Genomic DNA, 11,439 nt, shown 5'->3' with positions numbered 1-11,439 from the left:
TTGCTCAGTTATTGAACCTGTGTTGCCTTTATGTATGATTAGGGTGTCAGTATGATATATTTCCTGGGGTGAAATCTTCCAGATGGCATGGTGTGGTCATTGAGATTTTGTTGATAAAACACCAGCACTCCTTGCCACATTCTGGCGTTGCCGGCAGGATCACTGTAAAAGCAGAGACGCGTGTTCACTTTTTTATTTGTATACCAGTTGGTTCATTTTATACACACCAGCCCTCCTTGCCACAATTGCACAGTAAGGTTATTGGTCTCCAATTGTCCAGCAGCAACAAGTCTGCCTTTGGCTCCCACAATGAAAACAGGTTTAATGATCTTGCTACTTAAACCAAACACCCTTAGTGAATGCATTCCAAATATGCTTTGAATAAGAACTTTCTAATATCCCCCCAAAGTGTCTTAAAAACAATGTAAGGCCATCTATTCCTGATATTTCTTTAAATTTCCTTTAATGCCACATCAATTTCTGTTATAGGTAATTTCTCATCAAGTAAATGTTTATCTTCCTCAGTTTTTTAATGTCATCTGGGATGTTTTTAAATGGAGTCACATTCTGATTTTTGAAAGTTTGATTTATAAAAAAGACATATTTCCTCCTGAACCCGTTTATGATCTTCTATGACTTTATCATAGATCATAAGCGTATTTATTTTGTTCTTAGTCTCTTTGATTTTCAAGCCCAAATAAATAAGATTAGCTTTCCACCGCTCAATCCGCCTAGCTCTTGATTGAATATAAGTACTATTTGCTCTCACCATGTACATCTCATCAAACTGAGACTGCAAAAATTGTAATTCCATCATGTCATCTAACTGAAGTGTGCCAATGAATTGGTTTGATCTAGGAGCTTTTTTTTGTTTTTACCTGTGTTAATTGCTATTTTTTTCACCTTAAACTTAAACCATTATCATTTATTCATGTTGGACACTTCAAGCTTTTCCACCTCCTTAATAAGAGCCTTCACAACAAAAACAGCACTCTTCTAAAAAATAAGGATGATTTATGTACATATTTCTTCAATGTCCTTTTTTTTGTTTCATTACTGCTTCCTTATATTTTTTAAAATTCTATTTTATGTCTTATATTTAATATTTGCCCTTTCTAATCAGAGTCCCAGCTTAAGTATTTCACAAGACTGTACTTGTATCACCAGAGTGACAAACGTCTTGAATCTTGAACTTTCAAATATTGTGTGTGGAAATCTAAGACTGTTTAGACGTTGATAAAGACAAGGCAATCATACAGTGATCTTTGAGTGAAGATGGTGAAATTACACAATCTGAAATAAATAAATGAAATAAATAAAGTTATTATTAACACTGTTTTTTAAGCCCCGAACATTCAAAGATAAGAAAAAAATAGACATGAATCAATAACCTAACTGCTTCTATATGCACTCAACTACACTCCGTTAAGCAGGAATGAACATATTGTCCTAAATATCAAAACCACACTGACTTTATTGGCATTAATATTGTGGCTTAAACACTTTTCACTTGTCTAACATAAATGTAATGCTGGCAAAAACGTTATACAAAACATTTAGTTCCTGATAGTTGGATAAAGTCTGTATTTTTATCACACACTGTAGTGTTTTGTTGACAATAGTTATAACAAAAAAAAGCTCTAAGACCCTGTCATCACAAATGACAGAGTGCTTCCCAATAAACAACATGTAGCCTAAATAAGATATAGAATATACACATCAATAATTTCACAGTACACTGAGAAATATGTATTAATTTTATCTTATCTTATGCGATAGTAATGTCTTTTTGGTCAGATCAGGACAATAAGTAAAGATTAGGTGCTTAATGGTGGTCCTCTCATTATGTTTTAATCTTAGGTGGCATCTACACCAGAGGGCGCTTCTCCCTGCATGCAGCCCACAGCCATCTCTGCCTCCACCTGGCCTGCATCCTTCTCTCTCTCTATCCAGATTGTGATCACCTCTAACTCAGCCTCCATCCAGACTGCGTCTCTTTCTCCTAAACCCGCTAGTGTTACAAAGGAGAGCCGGTAAGAGGGCTTGAACATGAGCTGAAGACGATAATACCTAAAATGTAATGATACTACTGTATTTACTTTACACAACAAGTGATTATTCGTTTGTCCTTAGGCTTTGATGAAATGTAGTAGTTTCACATGGAGCAACCAAGAAGTCAGCACCATCATCTCTACTAGAACCTGCTCCCATATGCAACAGTTGGTGTTCATTGCCAGACACTAGGACTGGCTCATGGAAGGAAAGCCCAGGTCTCCATAAAAAGAGGTTACTCCTGATGTGGAGAGCCTGAAGCTCACCTGTTAGTGGGTGCCTTGCCTCTTAGATCAAGAGTGTGAATATGTGAGACTTTCGGTGGCGCTCTACGCAGCATGGCAGCTTAATTTCAGAGCTCCACTACCAGCCTCAAATTTCCCCTAATTCGAATATACACGACCTGAAAGTATCATATTACATTTCAATAATGAACGGGGACAAAATCAAGAAAGGAGGATATGGCTTAAGAAATAACATAGAAGGAGAAAGGGACAAAGAGATTCCGCCTAGCGAAAATTAAACGGGACAAGATGGGGACAACTCAGCAAACGAAACTTTGGACTCTATTCGCAAAGTGGTGAGTGAAGCTGTTGCTGCTTGGATGGCGGTGATCCAGTCTGAACTGAAAAGAGATCTCTTGGAATTCAGGTCGTGTTTTCGGGAGGACATAAATAAACACATTTACTTAAGACGGAAATGGATACAATACTACAGGATACAAATGGCCAGCGCTTTTCTAGTCTTTGCAACCACTCAAAGCTGCTTTTACACTACATATAACATTCACCCATTCACACACTGATGGCAGAGGCTGCTACCTAAAGTGTCCAACTGTCAATCAGCGATCACATTCATACCCGTTGGTTATGCCACCGGGAGCAATTTGGGGTTCTTGCCCAAGGACACTTCGACATGTAGCCTGAGGGAGCTGGGGTTCCAGCCTCCGACCTTATGATTGAAAGACGACCGACTCTACCACTGAGCCACAGCCGCCCCCACCCCGGTTTGAATTCATATCAGAAATAAGCGATAAAGATGGCAGATTTATAATGTTAAAAGGGAAAATAGACCACAAAGAGGTAACTCTTTTTAATGTTTATGCTCCTCCTGGGAGTGATATTAGTTTTTTTAGAAAGGTATTTGACCTGATAGCACTAGAGACATGTGGAACTCTTATTTGTGCAGGAGATTTTAATATACTCCTTAATCCCTTTTTAGATACAACTAATACAAAGAGAGGAAGGAACCCTACTGAAAAACGTATAAAAAATCACTTAAAGATTTGGGACTGTCTGATGTGTGGAGGTTCATGCATGGAGCATCTCCAGGGTATACATTTTACTCTGCTCGACATGCAGTTTATTCGAGATTAGATTACTTCTTTATGTATATCAAGGATCTACATCGATTGAAGGATTGCAGAATAGGTCAGAGGGACCTCTCAGACTACTCTGGGGTCTATGTAACGTTAAATTTAGATGGCAGACAGCAAAAAACATTGTGGAGGCTGAATATTGGACAGTTGAATGACACTAATTTTAGACATGAAATGGAGACAGACCTTGACTTATACTTACAGGATCATAATAATGGGGAGGTAAATCCTAGTATACTGTGGGATGCAGCTAAAGCTGTTCTCAGGGGAAAGATTATAGCCAGGACAACCCTGTTGAAAAAACTTAAAAATCAAAAAATTTTGAGACTGCAAGAAGATCTTCGAAACTTAGAGCAAATGCACACCGCTTATAAAGAGCCCTCTATTACACAACAAATCAGAAATACCAAACAGGAGATAGATAAACCATTAAGTGAGGAGGTTGAGAGGTTGAGGTTGAAAAAAACAGGCTGAAAACACCATTCATAAGATTAGAGATCCCGCTTCAAGTAAGATTATTAATAACCTGGATGGTATACAGAAATCATTTGAAACATACTACCAATCCTTATATTCCCAACCAGACCAGGCCAACACACATACTGTTGATGAGTTTCTAGATTCTCTGGATCTTCCTAGTCTAGGTAAAGAAGCTAATGACAAACTAATCTCAACAATAACCAGGGAAGAAATAGATGAAGCTATTTCAAGTCTCAGTAATAATAAGTCCCCCGGCACAGATGGATTCCCCCCTGAATGGTATAAATCAATGAGAAACCACCTGCTCCCCCTATTGGAGACCTGTTTTCACCATATTTTAAAAGGTGGCTCCCCCCCTCCCTCCTGGGAGAGGCCTTTATATCAGTCATTCCCAAGAAGGGGAAGGACAGGACTGATTGTAAAGGGTACAGACCTATTAGTGTCCTAAACATAGATTTAAAAAATATACGCTGCCATCTTGACAAAGAGAATGGAGGTAGTGATGCCTCAGCTTATTGATGAGGATCAGACCGATTCATAAAAAACAGACAAACATATGACAATATAAAAAGAGCACTGCATGTTATTGAGCAGATCAATGAGAGGAAAATTGGTTCTATTATCCTTAGTTTAGATGCTGAAAAAGGCATTGGCAGAAAAACTTCCTTTTAACAGGCAGAAACCTCGAGCAGAACCAGACTCATGTTGAACAGCCATCTGCCTCGACTGGATGGGCCGAAAATGGGATAGAAGGAGATGCAGGATAGAGACAGGCAAAGAGAGCAACAACAACATATGTTCTTGTTACAACAACAACATATGTCCTTGTTACATGAACAACAACAGACTCATACTTATGGTTACAATGCCAATAATAGTGGTAGACTAGTGTGAAGATTAGCAAAAAAATAAATAAATAAATTAGCGAGAGAAGCAGAGTAATGATAAAGGCTGAGGTAATCGTAATTTTAACAGTTGAAGTCAACAGGTCTACTATTAGCATTAGCAGCAACAATAATGATACTATGGGGAAGGCTGATGTTAGTAGTTGTTGCAGTCGAGCAGGTCCACAGCAGCAGGTGGTCTGCAGCAACGATCTCCAGGAACCTTCAAGACAAGGGAGCACAAGAACTCCCGGGAAGATATGTGGTTAGTAATGTTAATGGGACCAGAAGATACAGAGTTAATGAGCTGCATTAATATGACAGAGAGAGAGAGAGAGAGGGAGAGAGAGAGACAGAGAGAGAGAGAGAGGGACAGAGAGGGAGAAGCTTGGTGTGTCAGATCCCCCCGGCAGTCTAAACCTATAGCAGCATAACTATGGGCTAGTCCAAGCCTGAGCCAGCCCTAACTATAAGCTTTATCAAAGAGGAAAGTTTTAAGTCTACTCTTAAAAGAAGAGAGGGTGTCTGCCTCCCGGACCTTGACTGGTAGATTGTTCCAGAGGAGGGGGGCCTGGTAATTGAAGGCTCTACCTCCAACACTACTCCTAGAGACTTAAGGTACCACAAGCAGGCCTGCATCCTGGGAGCGCAATGTTCTAGAGGGGTAATATGGCACTATGAGCTCTTTAAGATATGATGGTGCCTGACCATTAAGAGCTTTGTAAGTAAGAAGAAGGATTTTAAATTCTATTCTAGATTTTACAGGAAGCCAGTGCAGAGAGGCTAATACAGCAGAGATGTGATCTCTCTTCCTAGTTCTTGTCAGCACACGTGCTGCAGCATTTTGTACCAGCTGCAGAGTTTTTAGTGACTTATTAGGGCAGCCTGATAGTAACGAGTTACAATAATCCAACCTGGAAGTAACGAATGCATGGACTAGTTTTTCTGCATCGTTTTGAGACAAGATGTGTCTGATTTTTGCTATGTTGCGAAGATGAAAGAAGGCTGTCCTTGATATTTGCTTTATGTGGGAGATGAAGGACATATCCTGATCAAATAGAACTCCCAGATTCCTAACAGTAGTGCTGGATGCCAGGCTGATGCCATCTAGGGCAGCTATATCATTAGAGAAAGAATCTCTCAGGTGTTTTGGGCCGAGCACAATAACTTCAGTTTTGTCTGAATTAAGTAGCAGAAAGTTTCTAGTCATCCAGATCTTTATGTCCTTAAGGCATGCTTCTAGTTTAGATAGCTGATTGGTTTCGTCTGGCTTCATAGATAAGTATAATTGAGTATCATCTGCATAACAATGAAAATTAATGGAGTGTTTCCTCATGATATTACCCAGAGGAAGCATATATATAAGGTAAAAAGAATCGGTCCGAGCACAGAACCTTGTGGAACTCCATGACTAACTTTGGTGTGCATAGAGGACACATCATGAACATTAACAAACTGAGATCGATCTGATAAATAAGATTGAAACCAACTTAATGCAGATCCTGTAATGCCAATTAAATGTTCTAATCTCTGTAACAGGATGTGATGGTCTATCGTGTCGAAAGCGGCACTAAGATCTAACAGGACGAGTACAGAGAGAAGTCCTCTGTCTGAAGCAGTAAGTAGATCATTTGAAACTCGCACAAGTGCTGTCTCAGTGCTGTGGTGGACTCTAAATCCTGACTGAAAGTCCTCAAATAAACTGTTGTTATGAAGAAAGTCACAAAATTGATTAGCGACTGCTTTCTCAAGGATCTTTGAGATAAAAGGAAGGTTAGATATGGGTCTATAGTTAGCTAAGGTGCCTGAATCTAGGGTAGGCTTTTTAAGAAGTGGCTTAATTACAGCTAGTTTAAAAGACTGGGGTACATAGCCAGTCGATAAAGACATATTGATCATATCTAGTAAAGAAGTGCTAATTGAGGGAAAGACTTCCTTAAGCAGCTTGGTTGGAATCGGGTCTAAAAGACAGGTTGATGGTTTAGACGAAGATATCAGAGAATTTAGCTCAGGAAGGTCAATTGGAGAAAAACAGTCAAGGTAAACATCAGGTTTTTGAGCAGTTTCCAAAGATACATCTGCACCAGTTAACAGCAGGAGGTTACAGAGTCTCTAATCTTTAGGATTTTGTCATTAAAGAAGCTCATGAAATCATCACTGCTGAGGCCTATAGGAATACTTGGCAGAAGAATTAAAAGCAGCTGGAATTGTTTCCTTAAATTTAGCTACAGTCCTATCAGGCAAACATCTTGTGAGTACATTTTTGTTAACTGGAGAGTAGTCGGTTAACAGGACATCGAATGTTGCTAAATAGTGATCTGATAAAAGAGGATTTTGGGGGAAGACAATTAAGTTTTCGGTTTCAAGGCCATAAGCTAGAACAAGGTCGAGGGTGTGGTTAAAGCGGTGAGTAGGCTGGTTTACACTTTGAGTGAAAACAATAGAGTCCAAAAGGGACATAAATGCCATGCTAAGACTATCATTGTCAACATCTACATGAATATTGAAGTCCCCTACAATAATTATTTGATCTGAACTCAGGACTAAATCTGATAAAAACTCTGAGATTTCAGTTAGAAAATCAGAGTATGCGCCAGGAGGGCGGTATACTATCACAAATAAAACAGGCTGTAAAGTTTTACAGGCTGGGTGTGAAAAACTCAGAACAAGGCTTTCAAAAGAGCTGAAACTAAGTTTTGGTCGAGGGTTGATTAGAAGACTAGAACTGAAAATAGCTGCCACTCCAACACCTCGACCAGTGTCTCAAGGAATATGAGTATTAAGATGACTGGGAGGAGTGGATTCATTTAAGCTGACATATTCTTCCTGACACAGCCAAGTCTCAGTTAAAGAGAGTAAATCAATATGATAATCTGATATCAGATCGTTCACTAATAGAGCTTTAGATGACAGGGATCTGATATTTAACAGACCACATTTAATTCTCATATTTTTTGGCATAACTTTGGTTGTTGTTTTAATTTTTATTACATTTTTTTGATTTACTCCTTTTTTATTTGAGTTTGAATTAACTGTAATAAAAGGCCTGGGTTGGGGGTCAGACACAGTCTCTATAACATTAACATTGTGGCTGGGAAACTGCTTGTGTAAGATTGTTAAAAAAAAGAGAGTTTATCAGCTTTGATGACATGTGTCAAACGTATGAGCTTGGTGGGCAGGACTTTTACAGGTATTTACAGTTACGTGATTATTTCTGTAAAGAGGTAAAAATTCCTGGCCCAAAAGAGACACCTAGTCTGATTCAATACTCATTGATGCATACAATTCAAAGATCAATAAAGGCCTAGTAAGTAAGCTATACCATGCCATCACAACGCTGAATAAGGACAATACGGACTATGTTAAACAGAGATGGGGAAAAGAACTGGACATCAAAATAAGTGAAGACACTTGGCAGCATGCTTGGGAGATACAATCATCCTCTACAAACTCTTGGACCTGGAGGGACTACTGCTGGAAAAACTTAATACGTTTTTTTTATAATTTCCAAACAGAAATCCAAACAAAGTGGTATTCAACTCTACTGCTGGAGGGAATGTGGAGAGATGATGGTTGATCATGCTCATATCCTCTGGTCTTGCCCCCTTATTAAGCCTTACTTGAAAGAAGTAGCAATAATTATCTCAAAAACTCTAGGTTTCACCATTAGTACAACATGAATTGAATTAATGAGGTCATGATTACAGTATTGTCCAGAATAATCAAATCTGCAAATAAATGCTATTTACTGAGCCTTATACTTGCCTTTATACTTCCATGTTAACTACCCATCGTGCTTGAGAGTAGAGACAAGAGATAAATCTAACAAAATATTTGTTATTTCCTGTCAGGCAGGTAAAACCAATTTAAAAAGACATTTAACTACAGTACCAACTTGGTCACAAATGAATTGTTACACATGACAGGACATATGTTGACTCTGCTTCTTTTAAATGTGGAATACAAATCACTCCCCAAACACCTTCAGGTCTCTCAGTGCTTGGTTGGAATTAAACCTACAACCTTTGTACCCACATCAATGTTCCCTCATCAAGCAGAAACAGTAAAATTTTGGAAATTAGACTTAAGTTTTACTAAGAAGCATCTATGTAACTAATCTATGAGTGTGAAAGGGTGAATGTGATGTAGTGTAAAAGCGGTTTGAGTGCTTGGAAGACTAGTTGGACTGTCCGCTGGTTTCCCTATTTTGGACCCAGGTGGTGGGGGCAATCAAGGAGTGGTTGGATTAACCATTGCCGAGCACACCACGTCTTTGCCTTCTTGGAGACAAATCCATTCTTCCAGCTGGACTTAGATAGGCACAATGTGGGTTATCCCTTCCAGGCTTTCCTATTGCAGCCAGGATTATACTGAAGAACTTGAAAAATACAAGCACACCTTGCCATCAGGACTGGATTGAACCCATAACTTTTCCACCTGTTAATGAAAATTTGTGAGAATTTGAAAGAAAGAACTGATAGGGACACTGGCTCTTAATTTTCAATGTGCTGACCAGTAAGGCATATGAACTTTGAAGTCCACACTAGAACAAAGGGGAGGGAGTCTGTGTGTTAAATTTAGTTTTATTATTTCAGGCTGTTCAAACGTGCACACGTGAACTAGGTCATTGCTAGTTCTAAAAGAAAAGAGAAGCTCTCTGTCAATGGGATTAAAACCAAAATCTTACCAAATATAAAATATATGTTCAATGGTGTCCATACACGTTCACATACATACACATATGAGGTACTGTAAATAATCCTACACAGCTCCGTGCAGGTACAGGGCCAGGAACTTGCTGAATGTTTCAGGCTTGTATCCTGACAGTCCAGCTGGTACCTACAGGAAGACAAGTAGCAACCAATCAGAACGATTCATCTTTTAATTGTCTTTGTGGAACGGAACGGAGTGCTTCAACCATGCCAAGCTTACAAGCTCCCCTTACTCTTCCATAAAAATACAACATTCTGACAGACTACACATCACACACTGCATGACTAGTAATAATTGGTTACAAAGGCAGACATTCAATTGACCTCATTGATAATAAAATCATAATACCTTCACTTGCTTCTTCTTGATTAGTGGTCGGACTTTAGCAAAATCATAGAGCTCAATATCTTCATCCATCCACACCTGCAGGTAGCAGACAGTATTTAAATTAGTTTTCATTTTGGACAGCCATCTCTTCCGAACATACTCTCAATTTTTTTCAAAAAAAATAAACTGCATTACTGCATACATAATAATAAAATCTTCGAGTTCTATTTGACCAGGACATGTCCTTTAACTCCCATATAAAACAAATTTCATGGACAGCTTTGTTTCACCTTCGCAATATAGCAAAAATCAGATACATCCAAAACGATGCAGAAAAGTCCATGCATTCGTTACTAGAAGAAAATATAAAATCCTTCTAACAAAGCTCTTAATGGTCAGGCACCATCATATCTTTAAGAGCGAGTACCTTGCGCTCCCAGGATGCAGGCCTGCTTGTGGTACACCCTCTCTACTCCTAAGAGTAGGCTTAAAAGGTTCCTCTTTGATAAAGCTTATAGTTAGGGCTGGCTCAGGCCTGGACCAGCCCATAGTTATGCTGCTATAGGCTTAGACTACCAGGGCATCTGACACACCTAGGTCCTGTCCCTCACTCCCACTCTCTCTCAGTCTCTCTCTGTATACTTCATGTTGAATTAATGTATCTTATTAACTATGTGTCTTCCTGTCACATTACCGTTACTAACCATCTATCTTCCCATGAGTTTTTGAGCTCCCTTATCTCCTAGGTTCCTGGGGATCGTTGCAGCAGACCACCTGCTGTTGCGAGCCTGGTCGACTCCAACTGCTGCAACTATTAATATCAGTCTTACTTTTATTTTCACCATTTAAAATGTTAATTGTAATCTTAAAGCTGCTTCACTCCAACTGCTAGAATTAATATTATCAGTCTTAGACTTAGCCTTATCAGACTATTATTGTTGCTAATGGCTATAACTGACCTGTTGAGTTTAACTATTACAATTACTATTTTCTATATTATTTTCTTTTAGCATTTCTATGCTGTTATTGCTAATATTACACTTTTTTTAAAAATTATTATTGACATTGTAACCAATAATCTGTATTGTCTGTTGTTGTAGTTCATGTCATAAGAACATATGTTGTTGTTATTGCTCTCTTTGTCTGTCTCTATCCTCTCCCTCTATATCTTCCTCTATCCCATTCTCGGCCCATCCAGTCGAGGCAGATGGCAGCTCAACATTAGCCTGGCGCTGCTCGAGGTTTCTCCCTGTTAAAAGGAAGTTTTTCCTTGTCACTGATGCTAAATGTTGCTAAGTACTGCTCATGGTGGATTCATGTTGTGTTTCTCTCTAAATAATATAAAAGAGTACGGTCGAGATCTGCTCTTTTTGTAAAGTATCTTGAGATAACTTTGGCTGTGATTTGGTGCTATGCAAATAATATTTGATTGACTGATTGATTAATTGATTGATTGTTATCCTGTAGAGACCACTCCCATAAGGATATAAAGGTTTCCTCATTTTTTCCTCAGGGATAGTTTGGGTGTTTTTTAAGTGGGGTTGTTATACGGTTGAGTTACTGTTGAGTTTGTTAGATAGCGATGGCTAGCTGCGCTTAATGTAA

The 11,439-nt window shown here is 38.9% G+C and overlaps 1 protein-coding gene across 1 annotated transcript in view; it reads right to left on the bottom strand.

The window, feature by feature from the left end:
* Positions 1 to 9,370: 9,370 nt before the first annotated feature.
* The window catches only part of mrpl37 (mitochondrial ribosomal protein L37), a 16,195-nt gene continuing 14,126 nt past the window's right edge, over positions 9,371 to 11,439 (bottom strand). The window contains exons 7-8 of the mRNA XM_069684846.1: positions 9,856 to 9,930; positions 9,371 to 9,633 (exon numbers count right to left, since the gene is read on the bottom strand). Of these exons, the coding sequence (XP_069540947.1) occupies positions 9,556 to 9,633; positions 9,856 to 9,930 (153 nt within the window). The 3' untranslated portion in view covers positions 9,371 to 9,555. The remainder of the gene's footprint in view (positions 9,634 to 9,855; positions 9,931 to 11,439) is intronic.

The sequence above is a fragment of the Semicossyphus pulcher genome, unplaced genomic scaffold (genome assembly GCF_022749685.1).
Source record: "Semicossyphus pulcher isolate SPU_LCO1_2020_fin unplaced genomic scaffold, fSemPul1.0.p SCAF_7, whole genome shotgun sequence".
NCBI classification, from domain to species: Eukaryota; Metazoa; Chordata; class Actinopteri; order Labriformes; family Labridae; genus Semicossyphus; species Semicossyphus pulcher.
This window is presented reverse-complemented; position numbering and strand designations above follow the sequence as displayed.